Genomic DNA, 18,772 nt, shown 5'->3' on the forward strand with positions numbered 1-18,772 from the left:
AAAAACATGCAAGGCTTTTTTTGTTTGTTTTGATAATAAGCAAATCAATACACATATAATATATAAACATTAACACAGGCAACTTTGCTTTAAATTACGTACCTGTCTAATGAAACTGCTTCCTGTATTCAAGTTCAGTTTACTTCAGTATTCAGAGCTGTTCAAAGGTGCCGATAACAATAAAAATCACTCCTTGATGAGTTTGGCACGCACAAATTTCACATCGATGGTAATGTGCTGTTTTGTACTTCATGCAGCAAGGCTGTAGATTATACTCATCGGTAGATCATTGTAGAACACATGGGAAGCACTAAACATAAATTTAATACAAGGAAACGTAAACAAGATGAGGCTGAAACAGCAGGGCCATCGAAAACGGTGAAACAGACCACTGTGTTTGGATCATTTCAGTGTCTTACAACTGCCAAAGAACAGCTTGAAACTCAGATTTTTGTCAAAATGTGTAAAAGCCGACATTCTTCTGTACAAAGTGGATCAACCGGCGAGATTTTTTCAGCAAGCACTTTAGGGAGGTGGTGCCATTCCAAAGTCAGACCAATTGTAGCTGGAATGCTGCAGCTCTATTTTATCAATAGTCATCCGGATGACGAAGACTGACTCGGATTTTATAACGGAACAATTTGTAATAGTTAATGGTGCTGGTAAGCTTGTAACTTGCTTAGAATTTGAAAGTAACCATTTTTATTTTATTTATTTATTTAGCAGACACACTTATCCAAAACGACTTACACGTGTTACACTATAATACAAGGTTACAGTTCAAGAATAATTAAAGTTATAAACTAAAATACAACATAAGGAGACACAACAAGTGTAACAAGAACAACAATAAATGCTTCATTTTTTTAATTTTCGGAGAATTTCATTTTTATTGCGGAAAACTAGGATCCCTGCTAATGAGTGTCCCGTCTGAAGGATGATACAGGAGGGTGTTTACAGAATGGAGGTCTATCAATTAATATTATCAGGGAAATATTAGATTAAGATATTTATGAATATGAACTTATACAAAAATGTGATCTTTGACAGTTGTATAATGTTCAGTTAATCAGTTCAGTTCGTGCAGTATGATGACTTTTACAGACTGGAGTCATGATGCAGATGGAAACTTGGGATAAGGTTAATCAATATGCACTCTCCTGGCAAACGTCATAGAACCTTCTATAAATGATAATCATATAGAACGTTTGAGTTTCATTATGAATTGAATTGTTCTTTAACTTTTTATATCTGAAAGTTAATTTCCGATAAATTCTCACTTTAAACTTTTTTAAAATGTTACAACAACAACATTTCATTTATACAGCGCCCTTCATAACAAGTATCCCAGGGCACTTCACAGAGGAAAAAAAAAGAGAGTTATACAAAAGCCAAATCAAACTCAAAACAGTCTCCTTCATGTTCATGCGCTGCCTTGCAGGTAACCCACCTGTGACACACACTGGTAACCTTAGAAACGGATTCAAAAACATGTACTGATTGGTGTTGGCAAGTAATATATATATATATATATATATATATATATATATATATATATATATATTGATTGGTTAGACAGGTTTGGTCTTGTTACTTGAGTGTTAATTGTTGTTGGGTTTTTTTTTTTTTACCAAAAGAGAAACTAAAACTAATGCTAATTTAACAACTCATTAAAAACAAATAGTAATTATTGTACCAAAAACTGATTTTAGTTGCCTGTCCTGTTGAGAGTCGATGTGTTTTAATAGACAGGTCTGCAGTGCTGAAACAGTTCAGTTTCAGTGTAATGCAAGGGGGCCTGAATGTGGTGGAATGTTTTGTAATGCTCAGCCTGCATGATGGCTTCACCTTTCTACATCAAAAGCTTTTTAAATTAAATTTGAGGTTGCCATGAGGACTGAAAAAAAAAAACCTCGGTGTTAAAAGAAAGCTTTTTTTTTGTTTCAAAAATCCCCAAATAGTGACCAGTGAAAAACAATTTAATAATCACAAAGGACCACTTTACATTTTGTCCTCCAAAGGGAAGAGAATGTATTGTCTAGGCCTGAGGAGTGAAACATTCACTCATTCTTTGGCAGTGTGATGAGTGAAACATTCACTCATTCTTTGGCAGTGTGTTGTGGAAACTCCAGGAGGCTTACTTTGATACTATCCAGATGCTGTCACAGCCACGCAGTAAATGGTACATGATTTTTTTTCTTTTTCTTTTACTGTCAACCTATTAGACAAAACATTCAGACTTATTCCATTGAATGACTGTTCTTAATATTTTATTGGAAATAATACGTTTTTGCATGTAATGTCCATGCTACGTAATAAGATTTCACTGGAACAGTTACCTGTGAAGCTCAGTCAATGGAGAGAAGTCTGATTTAAAGTTGACCTGGTAGTGAATGGGCTTTTAGTGTACAATCAGTAAAACAGTAAAGAGGTTTATTTGCTTGTAACATATTGTCAACCCCTTTTATGGCACTTGAATGGTGAGCCTATGTAGGCTGTGAAAACATTGTGTGATAAAACTAACCTTAAGGTGTCCATTTAAGGGCTCCATTCATCTGCATTCTGTTGGCATTAAAAAACAAACAAATAAACAAACTACAAAACACTGGCGTTTCATAATCACCCCTCCCTCAAAAGTGGAGGTACTGTGCCATGCTTTCTGGGCTTGCTCTATGGACACGTTATTGCAAGCAGGTTTAGTTTTTAAGAATGACTCCATCAAGGGACCGTGCTGCTTGCGCACGCACATGCTGAGCTGGATGCGAAGCGCGGCTTTACCAGTCACATGAATTCCGATGCCAAGCTGAATAGACATCTGCAACCTTTGCTGCCTGCTGGCTTCACTGAAAACAATTTAAGGTAACTTCAAAGGAAGGCTGTTGCAGAAAAACACCAAAATGGGGAGCTTGATCAAGCATGCAGTCTGCTTCTTATTAAGATGTGAATTCAAGGCTTTTTCCATGCTTGAATTTTGCATTAGGGTGCCAAGTGTTATTTTTTTTGGTAATCTTCTCCATTTGTACCTTTCCACTATTAATTGATAGATGCAAGTTCTTCCTAAAAGAAAGCTCTGCCCTCAACACAGTCCTGCTGCAAGAATGAGTTACACCATGAACAAGTGAAATTACCTCGCTTTCCTGCCTAATTGGAGGCCAGGTTCAACCACCCCTTTGTCTGCCCTGGACAATCTGACTGCACGCTTACTGGTGCCTCCACTTGGTGTTCACCCAGCTCAGGGTGTAGCTGCTGCTGGCATTGAGGAGGTTCTTCTGCAGGAACACTTGGGGTTTGCTGTCATCCCTGTGGCTGTGGAAGAGGCGGAAGTGGCTGTGCTCCAGCTCCTTCAGGAGGCTGTACCAGTACCGCACGACCGTGCTGTCGTCCCCGCTCACCTCGAACCCGGGCCAGTGCAGATGCACCTCAAACAGCAGCTGCCCGATCTTATCGATGACGTTCTCCAGAACCAGGTTCTCTAGGATCTTCCACTCGGCACTCTCCATGTCGGCCTTGAGAACGTCGATCTGCCAATGGAAAGAAAGCAAGCAAATGTGTCATTGAAGTGTTTTATATGTCTGTATGTACCATAACAACCCAATTTACACTTCATTGCATTCTTCATGAACAAGCATGTCAGGGCTCTTACTAGGTCAATAAGAATCTTGGAAATTAAACGCTGATATTTTTTGGTGGAAGTTTGATATTCACGAAACTCTTCTAGACTGTAGAAGAATGGACTGAAGGAATGAGTATAATTGTGACTCATTGGTTGTTGGACTCTTCGATTAAAGCTCCAGTATTATTAATGCCAGGAAAAGGTTAAGTAAAGGTCCACAAATGTATTTATAATCTGTGTGCCTTTATTAATCAATTCTTCAATTAGAACATGTCTAATCATTAAAAACATGAAGAAAGAAAAGAAAAGACCTACCCTGTCATTAGCATTTCAAAATGCTTTAATGATATGGAGGAATGCTTTGTTCTTTACATAACCCCATTTTTTGGCTGCAGTTTTTGGATGTTTAATTGGATAAACACTTGTACATTGAATACTGCCTTCTGTGCAGTCTGTACTTCCTTTCAGGTCAGCGGGACAAGTGTGTGTGTGTGTGTGTGTGTGTGTATTACCCTTGTTATATATGGAGATGATTATACTTTTGTTGTGGCCAGCTCCGTGATGAGGCTTGGCTTTGTTACATAGAAGGGTCGCTTGTTGTTCTTTACACAATCCCAAGCAGATGTGCCCGCACTCCAATGCCCCAGTTTGTTTTGTTTTTTATTTGTTTGTTTTTTTGCAAACAGCTTTAACAGATGGAGTTAAGTAGTGCAGCTGCCGGATGTACATGTCATAAACAAAATGGAATGAAGTATTTCCTGTGGCATCCACTTTCTTTACAAGCTGAGACACAAGGTGGTCAGCAGACATACCCAAAAGAACACATTTCATAGTTCCAATCAGTGGTATGGGTGCTTTTGGAAGTCTTGGCCTCTTAACTAGAAAAACAAATTCTACGCAACTTCCTAAAATACTAAAGGAACGCATATGCCTGTTTGTTGAAAGAAGATCTTATTTAGCCAAATTCTGGAAGGTGGGAAGTTGACTCATACAGCAGGTGGTTCAACCAAATTTTAAATACAAAAATGGCAACAATGAAATCTTGAATTTGGTTAGAGACAGTGACTTTTTATTCACCCTATAAAAAACACTCAGTGGTAGTATATGTAGTAAAACTAAAAGGAAAATAGTAAAAGTTTCAATTGAAGTCATTGAAAAAGACCTCTTGTCAAAGGTTTGCCCTTGAGTTTATATTTACCCTGTAATGTAAGAAATACATTTGGCATCATATGAAAAATATCCTTTAGTACGCTGAACAATCAGGTACACGTCTCTTACTTTTCATACACAGCTGCTTGCCTGCCAAAAACTAAAAAGACAGACACTAATCAGGGGCTGGGAGCGAAGCTTTATCACCAGCTCACCTGGATGGTAACCCAGAGGGCTGGATCGAATACCACTAGTTTGAAATCTTAATGTTGCGTTAACTTCCTAGCAGTGGACTTACACCATTCCAACTGTCTTTAATAACCCTGAAGAAATGAATCTGCGTAAAACCATTGGCAGATGGATTGCGCTGTGTTCCAATGTCTTTAGTCTTGCCAGAACAGACTCCAGCAATATAAGAAGAGATCTGTTTCTCAGTAATCAAGTCATGCAATAGACTTCAGTTAAATAGGCAAGGTAAAGTACCCAGTATATTCACATTTGTATATCCAGGTGATGTTTTAAAGTACTAAAATAATCACTGTACAAGGTATATTTGCTCTTGGAAGTCATTGCATGTTTAACTGAATTAAAGACAAAGACAATGGGAATCAGGTAATGTGTTTTGCTTGGAAGACACTTAGAAACCACCTTTTCTTTAGTTAGTTTTTGTAAGTTGGGTGGTATAGCGGAATGTGAAGAGTAGCTAACTACGGATCAGATTAATGATGAGATAAAGAGAAGTACCAACAAGACACTTAGTAAAATCTTAGACACAGGACGTTTTTATCAGCAGCTGAAGACAGTGATAAGATGAATTGTATAGACTTTACTATGTTTCTTTTTAGAATTTAGATACATGACTGCCAGGGAGTAACAGCTAATGTGGGAAAAGATGTCAGGGGCTCAATTTGGATAAGAGTAGCGCCATGTCCCTCTTTACTTGAAGATACCTTGACTGTTTTAAAGAACAGAGTAAACTACTAGAATAAAACAGAGACATTGATTGTAAGATTTGATCTTAAGTAAAAAAACACAAAAACACACATTGTTTGTCACCAGGGAAGACAGCATTCAAGATGGCAGCATTCCAACCTAAGAACAACAACAATCCTACTCCATGGAGATGGGTGTGTGTGTGATGCTTATTACAGGAAACCCTTCTTTATTCCTTGTCTTTTTTTTTTTGCTATGCTCTTTCATTAGTGTTGCCCCCCATTATCAGTTCCACAGGCAGGCACTAAATTTAAACAAAAGGAAAAAGGGAGAAGGATTTTGAAGGATTTTCATGGCATATATCATCTACCTGTAGGAAACCCAGTGGTTGCCTGCAAAGGCTGAGCACCGTGCAGAATCCGTTAAGACAAGCTTATAAATCAGTGAGACTGCAGGCCCTAGGATCGTATTCTGTCTGCAGACTAGATGAGCAAGAAGCCACATCCCACAGACTGTCATTCAATCATGGTGATCCTGGGGTGCAGTTTTGTGATATTAAGGACAGAGGGTTATAATTCTGTGCAACCAGTACAGAGTTGAGTATCCTACTCCCAATAAAATGTTGTTTTATTTTGGGATTTGCAGACACATTTTTTATATGAAAAATGTGAATTCTAGAAAACAACCATTCGAAATAATTTGAAATACAAAATGCATACTGTACTTCTTGGCTTGTATATGCTTCATTGAGGGTAATTTGAAAGCGCCAGGCAGACCTTTAGTACTTCATGGCTGACAGGGAGCTACCTCCTCACAACATAGTGTTTGGGTATTAAGGCATGTTTTTTCCTCTATAGAAAGAGCCAGAACAGAAATGTCTAAGAACAACAGCTTCTGAATGACATTAATACGCAGGTGTTTTCAAAGACATATTATTTTCTGTTCTTGTTCAATTTAAAATAGCCCAGTCAGATAGCTGCATTCTCCATTATCCTGCAGAATTCTCAGGCTCGTCTGATAGAAGTGCATTTCCTGTAGCTTTTTCACACATTTTGCAAAAGATGTTTTTGTGGTACAAAGTACAAAAGTAAAGAGCTGATGCCATCATCTAATTAGTATTCATTTTGGATATGAAGAATTCTATTTTTGATATCAAGGATTCTATTTTTGATTAAAAAGAAATCTGACAAAATTGTTGATAAACAAAATAATTGACAGCTTATCATAATCCCATTTATTTCTACAGCTGTGTTCAGCACAGCGTGTACCTTCACCTCTCAAAGAGGTCACCAGCCACCACCGATATATTTTAACAAAAAATCGCAATCCATGTTTTCACACACAATATTTTTTCTGTCCTGTGTTATAAGTATATGTACAGCTGAGCCTGACCTTATGGTATAACAGCATCTTCTCGCAGAGCATATTATTATTATTATTATTATTATTATTATTATTATTATTATTATTATTATTTAAAAGTTGAATATTTAAGCACAACAGGCCCCTTTAGCTGCAACTAACTTTGACCAGAAATGCTGTTGTTTGATTTTCATTCTGTCACAGTCCCTGAAGTGGAAAAGTGCACTGCTTCTTAACCCCATAACACATTAATCTCCCTGAAAAAAAGCCCCATGCTTAGAATTTGCATGAAACCTGCATTACATCCTTCTATGAACTCAATAACAAACTCCCTTGTATAAACACACACAGTATATGTGTGTGGTATAGAGGAAAGTCTGATGGATCATGTATCTCCATTATGTAGTCTGTTTATATACCAGGTCTCTTGTTTTAATTTAACGGTTTAATGAATTATGCCACTTGAAATATAACAGTCCCCTTTTATTTGTAGGTTTTCAGAAAGTGCAAGATAGAAATCACATACTCAGTATGTTTTATACTGAACAAAGTTTTATAATTTACCCACTATTTGTGTAGAGATGTGCCAATGAGATTCCTACATACCAGCTCTTAAAGGGCTCTACTATGCTAACAGCTACAGATTCATTCCACGTGGGCAACACTGAGAAGTACAGTACCTTCACTTGTGCAGTGCATGCACAATGCACTGTCAACCGTGAATGAACCAAATGAGCATATTATTGCCGTGGAGGAAGTCTTTAAATAACCCCCCCCCCCTTACCAACAAACAGTTTAAACTGGCATTTCCTGTTGTCCTGGCAATCACAGCTCTGCTTTTGATGAAATTAACAGACAGTGTTGTCCCTATGTCTTTGTAATGCTAGCTGCAGGGACTCACAGGAGACTCAAAGGGCAGGAACAAGTCTCTCTTGCTCTATCAATGATGCAAACCTAGAGACTTTAGCTGGGTTACCCTCCTGGGTAATTTAAATGGAAAAAAAAGATTGCTATTAACAGGGTAGCACAACTAGGCTACTGTACATTACCAGTGTAGTCTGGACATCGTGTCACTTATCCTGTTAGTGGGGATGGACAAATGACAAATGACTGTGATTAATACCTCAGGCACAACTGAAGGTCGAAGTCTACCCTGAGGACATGTATATGAATATTAGCACTTAAAACTACATAATTAGGTAGGTGCCTCACCCTTATGTAAGTAAATCTAATTCTCACCAATATTTTTTCTGTTTAATAATAAGCATTGCTTTCAAAGAATTCATTTTTCAATAATAATAATATGTGCTGGAACAATCACAGTGGCCAAAGAGATCGAGATTTTGAGTTTTTAAAGAACATTTATTTTAATTTATCCAAGCCATTTTATATTTGTATTTATTTGTATTTATTTGTATGGCAGTTGTATGGCATATATAATAAGTTGCTGCACGCTGACCCTCGCATTGAACCCCGCCACACTTCTCACTGCACTACAGGTGGTGTTTATGCACTGCTGTAATGCCACCTAATAGCAGTAGTAGGTACCACTGAAATTTTCTTTACAAACATTCAGCTGTTTTGCTATGCATTGAAAAATAGATGATATAATGAATTTTCTTCAAGTGGATGAACTAAATGTTGTCTGCACTCACTGAAGTATGCCATTCTTACATGGTAAAGTAGCTGTGAACGCGTTTTAAACAAAACTACACAGCTGTCATGTCAGAAAGCTATGCGGTACTTTGGCATACATTCACAGCTCCTTGCATGGAAAAAACACAATTGCAGAAACACTTGCAAGACATTGTCAGAGTAAACTTCAGTCTGGCATTCTATCTGTCTGCAAGTCCCTTTAAAAAAATGAGCGTTTTAGCAGCCAAGCAAATGGCAGTTTTTGTTTGCGGTGTGACTGCAGCCTTTCAATTCTTTATCACTTGTGACATCTTGTTACTTGCTATCCAGCTGAAGGAAACTGTCTGAAAAGCATGCATTTGCTATCCGAACACATTTCAAATCTAGTTTGCCTGCTGTTAGATGTATTTGCTGTGACAATCTGCTAACAGATGTTCAGATATTTTCGTCCTTGCTTTTTCCCTGCAAAACATTAGCGTCTGCATGCCGGTGGAAGAGTGACAGCCCTGTGCCTGCATAGGGAGATGGTCTTTTCCACCCCCTATTATAATCATATACAATACCAAATCCGTTTTTGAACCATCATTTCAAATGTATTTGACGATTTTTTTTTACAGACTTTGTAAGTAGATTGCATTAAGGGAAAGTCTTTAAATCAATGCAAACTATAAAAATGCTTTGTCTCAAAGATGGGCAGGCCATGGCTTTTACTGTGAAATCCCTTTTATCCAAATCAGCTGGAGCCATGTGCTGCTTAGCACTATAGCTGTATATCTTATATTTATGTACACTGTAGTTTAAAAAATGTTACATTAGATACAACCTGTGTGGTCCAGTGGTTAAAGAAAAGGGCTTATAACCAGAAGGTCCCTGGTTCAAATCCCACCTCAGCCACTGACTCATTGTTTGACCCTGAGCAAGTCACTTAACCTCCTTGTGCTCGGTCTTTCGGGTGAGACGTAGTTGTGAGTGACTCTGCAGCTGATGTATAGTTCACACACCCTAGTCTCTGTAAGTTGCCTTGGATAAAGGCGTCTGCTAAATTGTGGCATTAAAAAGACTCCTCACAACAGCACAAGAAAATCAAGTCTCTTTGTAGTTTGCCTCCGTATGGAGCCCAGCTATGCTAACAGAAACCTCTGGTTTCAGGATTTTCCTGTAAACATCTTGATTGCTGAACACTTTTTCCAGAGTGCATTTGGCGAGAAAATCAATCTGATTTGTTGCCTTGTGGTTTTGTACTCTATATGGAGTCAAGCTTCTTAACTTTGCTGCTTCTGAGCCATCTTCCGATTGGTTCAACGGCAGAAAAGGCCTTTGCCATTGGTTGAGGTCATTGCCCTTTCTGACTGAAGAACAGTGGGAAGGTAAACACAGGCCATCCATTGGGGTATTCTATTTTATTTTACTTGCAGCATCGCTAAGTAGGTCTGTAAAAAATGAGTTTACATTTGGGTAATTCAAAGACTTTCAAGTAAGAAAGACTTAAGACTTTCTGATCAAATTCTACGCTCTTACCTTTCTGTGGCCAAAGTCATTCAAGATGGCGCCCAGCTTTTTGGTGTTGCTGTGCTGTTTGTTTGGCGAGATGGCAGGGTTGGGGTCCCTCCAGTCGATAGACAGTCGGTGATGCCAGAGCCGCTGGGCCTCCTGAACATGTGGCACTTTGATACTGGGGTTGAAGCAGTGGACCTCACAGCCTGCCTTGGCCAAGTTCACTTCCAACTGCTTGTCCTCGCTCCCCAGCCTGCAACACACATACAAAAACAAAAGATGGTCGCATTTACAGTACTAAACAAGGGCTATCTTATTCTATTCATTATTATTATTATTATTATTATTATTATTATTATTATTATTATTATTAATAATAATAATAATAATAATAATAATAATAATAATAATAATAATTTATAACATAGCCCTTATTTAATAATGCTCAGTTAAAGCCAGTATAAAACCTAATTAAAAGTCCTATATAAAAAAATCTGCTGTACTGTTACACTGTTATGGTCCGGGGGTCTGCCAACAAGTGTCAGTAGATGGTGCCCCTTTAGAATATGGGCCGAACTAATCCAAATGTGTAAATTACCCTATTCTCTAATGGGAATGGAGAAATACAGTAAAATGTGCCTTATTCAACCTGGGATTGTTTGGGGGATGGTCAGCAGGACTGCTGGTCACCTCATATTTTGGGCAGGGATTTAGCATCAGATCTAATATTTGTTACTAAACTATTTCTGCTCTTATCGCAAGCTTAGTCTTAGGCTCAGCCCTGATCAGACTGGTGCCTATTGGCTGCTGCCTAATAAAAATGGCCACTGCCCTCTGAGCCAAACTGCTGGCTGTGAGTAACACATTTTTTCGGCCGCACCCACAAGCTCAAGTGCAATAGCAGTCCAGTGTTTTTTTGACATGTACTAGTATTTTTTTGCATAACAACACTGAGGCTTGAAATATGACTTTCCTGCTGGACTACTCTGTGACAATCTACACCTGGAGGGTAAATGGATCCTATGAGTGCTCTTTCTGCAGAATACACCACTTATTGTATATTGAGGAGAGAGACCGAGGAAACTGTTCATTTCCTTTACCATCATCTGATTCTCAAATAACACTGCCTGGGTAGCCACTACTGCTAGATGTTGAACAGGTGCCAATTCAATCACAATGGCTGCTTCAGCAGAAAGCACTGGCCCCACCTGTGCAGTTTAAATGAAGTTTTCTTATCCTATGCACACAATATAAACTGAATCAGTGTTTGTATTTGCAAAATCTCTTCCTACAAGCCCAGGGAGAATGAAGCTGCAGTGTGGAGAGTTTGAGAAATATGTACCAGACAATCTGGGGGTGCAACCTTTTGATAGGTGAAACAAAATGGCTGAATGTTGCACTGCAGTGAAGAGAGACAGACAAACCATTGATCTCTGGAATAGGTTTCTTTAAAGCTGAGGGAACACGAAGCCACATTGTGGTGTGGAACTTGGTTTCAGGCCACTGCACGGCACACCAGGGGAGACTTGGGGTCTGATACAGTAAAGTTGCCTCAAACTGGGTCTCCCAGTCTCCTGGAACCAGGTTTCAAGCAACTGTTCCTAAAAAAGTGGCTTTGTGTTCCCTCAGTTTAAGATGTATTCCTAATGTGCACGATTCAGTGTATTTTTAAGTTCAAAGACAGTTTTCTATGGTCCAATAATGATTCATGGCTGACAGAGTTTGGGTGAGCCATCATCTGCTTGAGATGAAAACACCCTCTCAATTATAACCAGCAACTGAATAAAACATCTCACAATCTGCCATATAAAACTGCACTTGGTAATTGCATTGTACACATTCTGTGAATAATGTGATATTAATGTTAGGTATCCCTATCCCACTCCATGTTGCATATACACAAAATATGTACCGCTTAAATTAAGACCAACACTTTAAACTGCTTGGAGATACCGCACTATAGCTTGCAGTGATGTAGAAAGATGTCTCAGCATTATTTTATAGTTCATCTCCTGTTAAGGTTTTATGAGGATATCATTTTTTCCTGCAGAAGAGGTATAGTAGTTTTTTTTCCCACAGCACTATTTCGTATTGAGTAGTCTCCTGAGACTCCTTTTATTTTGTAGATGTTTTGGAATATAAAAACCAGATACCCTCATGCTGTCAAAGCAATGCTTTAAAGTACAGATCATGGCTTTCAAGTTATTTTCCCAGAGGGCTGTTAGAAACGGAACCCGGGGCATATTCGTTTTAGTCTCTGTAAATATTTCAGAGATATTAAACTAATTAGGAAAACCACGGGGAGGTTTTCCTAGTGGGGTATTCATGAGTGAACAAATTGAAGTCCTGAATGGAAGTTGAATTTCTTTGGGATGGTCAGATTGCCTTATCAGCAAAACACCAGAGAAAGTATCAGGCACTCACAGTCACAGTCAACATAAGACATACAGTTACCGTTTTGAACATTTGACACATCCATCATGTAACTATTCAAGATGGCAATTTTGAATAAATGCTCAAACCAATAACTTGTATTCATATGCGCACAACAAGGTCCAATTGAATGACCTAAACAGGGGTGCATTTTAATACCACTGTACTAAAATGTATAAAGTTTGCTCACCTCATTTTACTGTATGTATTTACTGTACGCTGTAATGTTATTAGATTAGTCAATAAAGCACCCCTACAGCAATGGTAAAATAATGTGTTTCTTGTAAACAGTTCAGTGTTTTTTATCAGTTCATTCAGTAACTGGAATCTTGTTGCTAATAATTTGGTGCATCGACCTGCCAGCTTTCTTGTTATTTGATGATGGTGTTTTTTGTGGGGTTTTTTGGTTTTTGTCATATTGCAAACTGGCCTGCTGGCATTATAATCAATGTTATTGTAAAAAAACCTGTACTGGCAGAACTAGATCGTTCTATTCTATCTTTAATGTGGAGTGTTGATTTATTCTTGTAGAAACTGCAGCAGGATGTTACTGTGTATAAAGAGTTCTACTACCTGGTTTAGCACCATACTTATTGCATGAACTAATATACATAGCATACATCTCAAGAGGTGAATAGACACTTGAAATATAACAAAGTCCAGCTATCTGTTATGTTCTTGAACCTTGCTGTGAGTAGACACAAGGAAAACATCTGCTAACGTTAACAAGCCAAGCTGAAAGAGCCCTGTGTAATGGTGTACATAAGAGGGTAAATTGATTAAAACTAACTAGAGTACTTCATGTGTTTTGCAAATTTAGGAAACTGCTTGGTATGCCTTCAATACCTCATGCATACATAAAATGCACATATGCTTTGTTTTTGCAAATTGGTAAATGTGTGATATGTAATGAATCCACTCCTTTACATGAATATTTCAATTGCACTTGTCTTCCATAGCAATGGTATCAAAGTGGCAGTTTGGAAACAAACATGCATATCCCAGCTGTGTGAAGAAAGGACAGTGGAAAGTAAAATATCCCTCTTAGAAACCTAGCCAATGTGATTATATCTTGTTATGAGATTTACAGTTAGTTGATACAAAAATAACAATTTCATGTTTCAATAATTTGCATTTAAACCATGTTGATTAAATAATCTACTCATTTCACAGCTTAACTTTCCACCACTGGGGAGTGTATCAGTAATGTTAGAGCACTTTTCAAACTGGCCCTAAACTAATCACTAGGTGCTTCTGTGCTGAGTTTCATTGCCCAATGCAGCCTGGGGGCCTATCGCTGTAAATGTAAGAGTTAAGTATATATGAAGAGATCTCCATGAAGAGGCAAGGAATTCTTTACATGACCTTACACAGACAAACTATGAAGCATCATTATATTAAGAAGGTGAATAAAGAAGCATTTTCCACTTTTCCTAGAGAACAGCGAGAACTCAGTAAGGAGTATCTATCCTGCCCCAACACACCTGTGTTATCTCTCATCGGGTCTAATATGGGCTACATATTCTGGCTCATTACCAACAGGCAGCTGTAACAAGATAGGCTGCTTTTCCACTCTTAATAGTGGCAATGTATAAGTCAGTCATGGCTTTCCACCTGCATTTGATAAACTGGTAATATTAAAACCTAATCACATTTTGGGTACATTTTAGGCTGAGGATTTGTTAAGAGAAAAATAAACCTGAGGCCTTGCAATCCGCTCTTACCCCAGGGAATACACTCGGCATTGTTTCTTCTTAATTTGCTGAGCCAGGCTGTATCTCCCATCCAGGCAGGCCAGCCAGGGCGACCCTGTGATCCAGGGGTTATTAATCACTCCGTTCTCCAGTGCATTTCCACAGGAAATCTGCTGAAAGACAGAAGCTGTGATGAGTTCACCTATTCAAATGGCTTCATCCTCATACATATATTTCTAGCCAGTGTCCACAGAACCCTGTCCATGTTTTCAGAAAGTCTCAGACTGAATGAGGAACACAGAGTGCATTTTAAAAAGTCCTTAAAGATATTTAATGGTGTCTTACAAATTGCTTACAAACTCTAAGCATCAACAATCTAGACATGTACAGAAAGCTTTGTTTATAAATGTTGTTTTAGTGACTTAGATATCATATTACCAAGGAATATAAAAACAATAATAAGGAAAACATCTTCAAACAACCCATATTATTTTGACCTACAACAAATGTTTTATATTTCAACAGGTCCTTGAGGACTTCTTCCTTCACTGTATACTCCTTCACTTTTACTTACAAGGAGGGTTCTTTAAACTGTTGTGTAATTTATCCAGATATATTTACAAAAACAGATGTGTAAACCAATTGAAGGCATCACTTTTAATGGAGGTATATATGTAGTTTATATAATAGGGCTTATCACGGATCACTATGGAATACCGTAAAACATCTGGATTTCAAAGCCAATTCATTATGGTTACGTCATTGATTTGAAAGAAGAAGAAACAGGACCGTACATTTTAAATCTATTTACAGGGTTAGTTTGTCAAGCTTTGTTTTAATGAATTATTTTTGAAACTGTAAAAGTCTTTCTTTGTCTTAAATTATGTTTCGCTGGTTAAATGTAGTGGTAAGAAGTGTTTTGGATCATTTTTGCATCAGTATGATACGTATGATCATATTAACATGATGCATAAATATAATAAAAGGATAATAATAAAAAACATTTTAACATCAACGCCAATCAATGAATTACACTCACCTTCTGAGTGAATGTTATCAGTGAAAATGGGCTGAGTGACAATGAGCGAGCCAGTATAACTTATTGAGGCCACAGAATTGAAACTGTTTCTGATTCCTCTCAAAATATGATCTTGCTAGCATTCTGAGGACATTCCTCAGACATTAAAGGGTTCTGTTCACATTTTGGATCTCCTCCTAGCAGCTGACGAGATAATAATACTGTGTAAAACTGTGAGGTAGTGGTTTACATCCAGCCCTTGCCTCTCTATTCAGTTTAATGCCAAGCCATTACACTCACTTGTACGAAATTCTGATAATAAATGTCCAAATCCTGCATTTTACTCAAAGAGTAAGTTCTCCAAGCTTTAATACTGGCTCTCCTTGAACAGAATTACCAGCTGACGCATAAACTGGGGCTGGCAAGTTTATTCAATCAGCAAGAGAACTCCTCAACTCCAGGTAAATATACACACCAGAAAGATTTTTAGTTATTTTAGTCTGGGACAGATTTGAATAGACAAAATGTTCAAAGGTGTAGGTCGACATCCGCTTTATAACAATGTAAAAAAGTGTTTAATGTCATGTATTTGACACATTTTAGACAAGGAACATTTCTGCAGGCTTTTTCAAGACATCATGTTCTTGCAATGTTTAGGGCTAATCAGGGTTCACATACAAGAAGATGTAGTTTAAATAACTAAACACTGGCTACAAGCACAATGCTGTTCTAAAACCCACATTCCAGATGAGTACTGTAAAACTTCTATCGTTGGAAAGCTTTCAATTTTTGTCAGTAAAACACAACAATAAACCTAACTTTCCGTAAGCTATTAAACTCAATGGGATTCAGCCTGCAGCTAAACACTTCTGCACATAAATCCAGGCGTGCCCAGCAACAGTGATGATTGCACAAATAGAAACTGATATCATACATCACCCAACAGCTTTCAAGTGAGAATACAAATCTGCTGTGAAACAGGCAGACCATGCGATATAAGAGTTGAAAAATGTAGGATACAAATATCAAATGGATGGTATGGAACCAGAACAGGTCTCCTATAAAAAAAAGCACCTTGGTGTTCAGGCAAGGCAATTAAAAATGACAGAATGCTTGGTCATATCGTAAAATATGTAGTGCACATAAATCAGGGAAGGTAATGGTGAGGTTGTATCATGCCCTTGTGAGACAATTCTTGAAATACTGGCTTCAGTTTTGGTCTCCACACTCCATCCCTTATGCGTTATAATATCAGTTTAACTCTATAGGGTCTGCCTAATGTAAATACCTTACCTGCATCCTGACCCTTTAAATATTTTTACTCAGGCACTGTGAGAGACACCATTGGAAAGAGGAGAATCGGAACTTTAAAATGAGGTCCTACTTGTGTATTTCCAGTATTGGGTCATGTCAGTAGACAGCTGTGAATGCAAGTGTTTTGCAATGTTATTGCTGAGCTGTAAGACAGGCCTACCTTGGTGCAGCAAACAAACATTTTCACACAAAATCTTTACAGAATAAGAGAAATGGCGACATCGAAGACACAAGGACCTATTTTCAGTTCGGTTCTAGCCTTCAGTGAGTTGTTAACCGAGCGCGTAATGTAAGGAATGGCAGTAAGCAACGCAGCATGAATCAGCAATGCCTAGTCATGGGCAGGCACTTGTAACCTTCAAATTATTAGAAATGTGTTGCAAAGGGGACCCTGTATGTTTGTAATTCAATTCCCAATTCAGATACTGGTTTACTGCTTGATCTTTGCATTTGGCCTGATCTAGCTGTATAAATTTGTACAAACAGGGTCCCAATGAATAGGAACATTAACCTTTCTTTTTTTTTAACCAGTTTCTTCTTGTTTTGACCATTACAGATAAATATATTTAAAAAATAAATAAACGAAACCCACCTGAGGACTAGTGATATAATCCAGGAATCGCTTTGCTTCATCCTCCAAGGAATGATTCGGATTGGCCCAAGGCTGCAAGTCAATGTGCCATCGCTGGGACTGTAACACAGGAGAATAAACACATTCAATTACAATGTGCATTGCAGGGACTGTAACACAGGAGAATAATCACATTGAATTATACATTCCTTGCCCACTAAGCATTCGATTCAACCAATCAATCAATCAGTTAATACAACACTGGATACTGTAATATCCAGTTTATTTCTCGTGGAACAGGGAAATAACACAAGTGCAGTATTGTTTGATCAGATACACCCCGGAGATTCTCTTTAAAAATAAGCCTGCTACAGTAAGTATTACCCCTAAAGAAATATAATCGAACAAGCTATCCTGGTATATTTCATAAGATTACATAAGCAACAAGAGCCTCAAGCTTTCTAGGATGTGGAAAGAAATTTGACGCACTTGATTCTGGGCTTATTCAGCACAGCATATTTTATACTGCAGCTATCAGGTTCACATCACTGTCCATCTGGGCTTATTCTTGCCAAGAAAGAAAACTAGGCTCCTTTAACATCAGTTTATTTTAATTATACAAATATTATTTTTAATAATTATATATTTGTGAATAGGGCCCTGTTTTTCTGTCTTATTAAGAAATGGTTTGAAACAACAGCAGACCACAAAACCAGTGCAACCGATTTCAAAGGATAGCAGTATTATATTGTCAGTAACAGCCTTTTTAAGTATGTATGAGATATGACAGTGTAAAGTCAAACAACTAGCCTGAGAATCCCAGGTTAACTCACAAATTAACTCACAAATACTGCATATGTTTCTCCACCGGGAGATCTGCAGGTGTTTATTCTCCTGCAGTTAACTTTGAACAGCACTTCCTCTAGTTCCCTTCTGTGGAGATGGCTGCAGTTTAATGGCTGTTGTGCTATTCTATATCCAGAGGGTGCCCCAGGTTAAACGTTGGTCAATAGGATATGTGTTGACTGGGAAAGGCACAGACCTGTAGTTCACTTTGCTGCCCCCTGAGAAGAGTGGGAGGGGAACAACCTGCCCACCTGGCAGTATTGCAGGATTCACTTTCAATATGTAAGTAGGGAAGCAATCATTCTACAACACAAAGTAAAGCTGGCATTGAATACACAACATGCAACTGTAGTTAACAGTGCATTTTTAAAGCAATTACTCAAAATTGATGGAAAGGAGCACATAGTTTGCACTTCAGATTATGGGGCATATATAACCATGCACAGTAATAACCTGGTAATAATTAGGTAACAGCTATTACTGTACATTGTAACTACTGGAGGAATGCATGCGTTAATACATCAGATAACAAAATGCTGTTCACAAAGACCATTTGACTGACATTACACTGTAAGCAGAATAATTACACAGCTGTTACAATGTTAAGTACATGCATGTCCTTTAATCTGACACTGAAAGAAAAAGGTTTGAAATGCAGCCCCTTTAATAATAGTGTTCTTTGGGGGTTCTATGTTTTCAAACATGCTTAG

At 38.0% G+C, this 18,772-nt stretch overlaps 1 protein-coding gene across 2 annotated transcripts in view; it reads right to left on the reverse strand.

Annotated features, from left to right (window-relative positions):
- Positions 1 to 852: 852 nt before the first annotated feature.
- The window catches only part of LOC117410734 (probable methyltransferase-like protein 24), a 37,496-nt gene continuing 19,576 nt past the window's right edge, over positions 853 to 18,772 (reverse strand). The window contains exons 2-5 of one of the 2 annotated variants that reach the window (XM_034921560.2): positions 17,238 to 17,336; positions 14,344 to 14,483; positions 10,211 to 10,439; positions 853 to 3,521 (exon numbers count right to left, since the gene is read on the reverse strand). In XM_034921560.2, the coding sequence (XP_034777451.2) occupies positions 3,201 to 3,521; positions 10,211 to 10,439; positions 14,344 to 14,483; positions 17,238 to 17,336 (789 nt within the window). In that variant the 3' untranslated portion in view covers positions 853 to 3,200. Of the gene's footprint in view, positions 3,522 to 10,210; positions 10,440 to 14,343; positions 14,487 to 17,237; positions 17,337 to 18,772 lie in introns of both variants that reach the window. The other variant, XM_034921559.2, reaches the window with a different exon arrangement.

The sequence above is a fragment of the Acipenser ruthenus genome, chromosome 6 (genome assembly GCF_902713425.1).
Source record: "Acipenser ruthenus chromosome 6, fAciRut3.2 maternal haplotype, whole genome shotgun sequence".
Lineage (NCBI taxonomy): Eukaryota > Metazoa > Chordata > Actinopteri > Acipenseriformes > Acipenseridae > Acipenser > Acipenser ruthenus.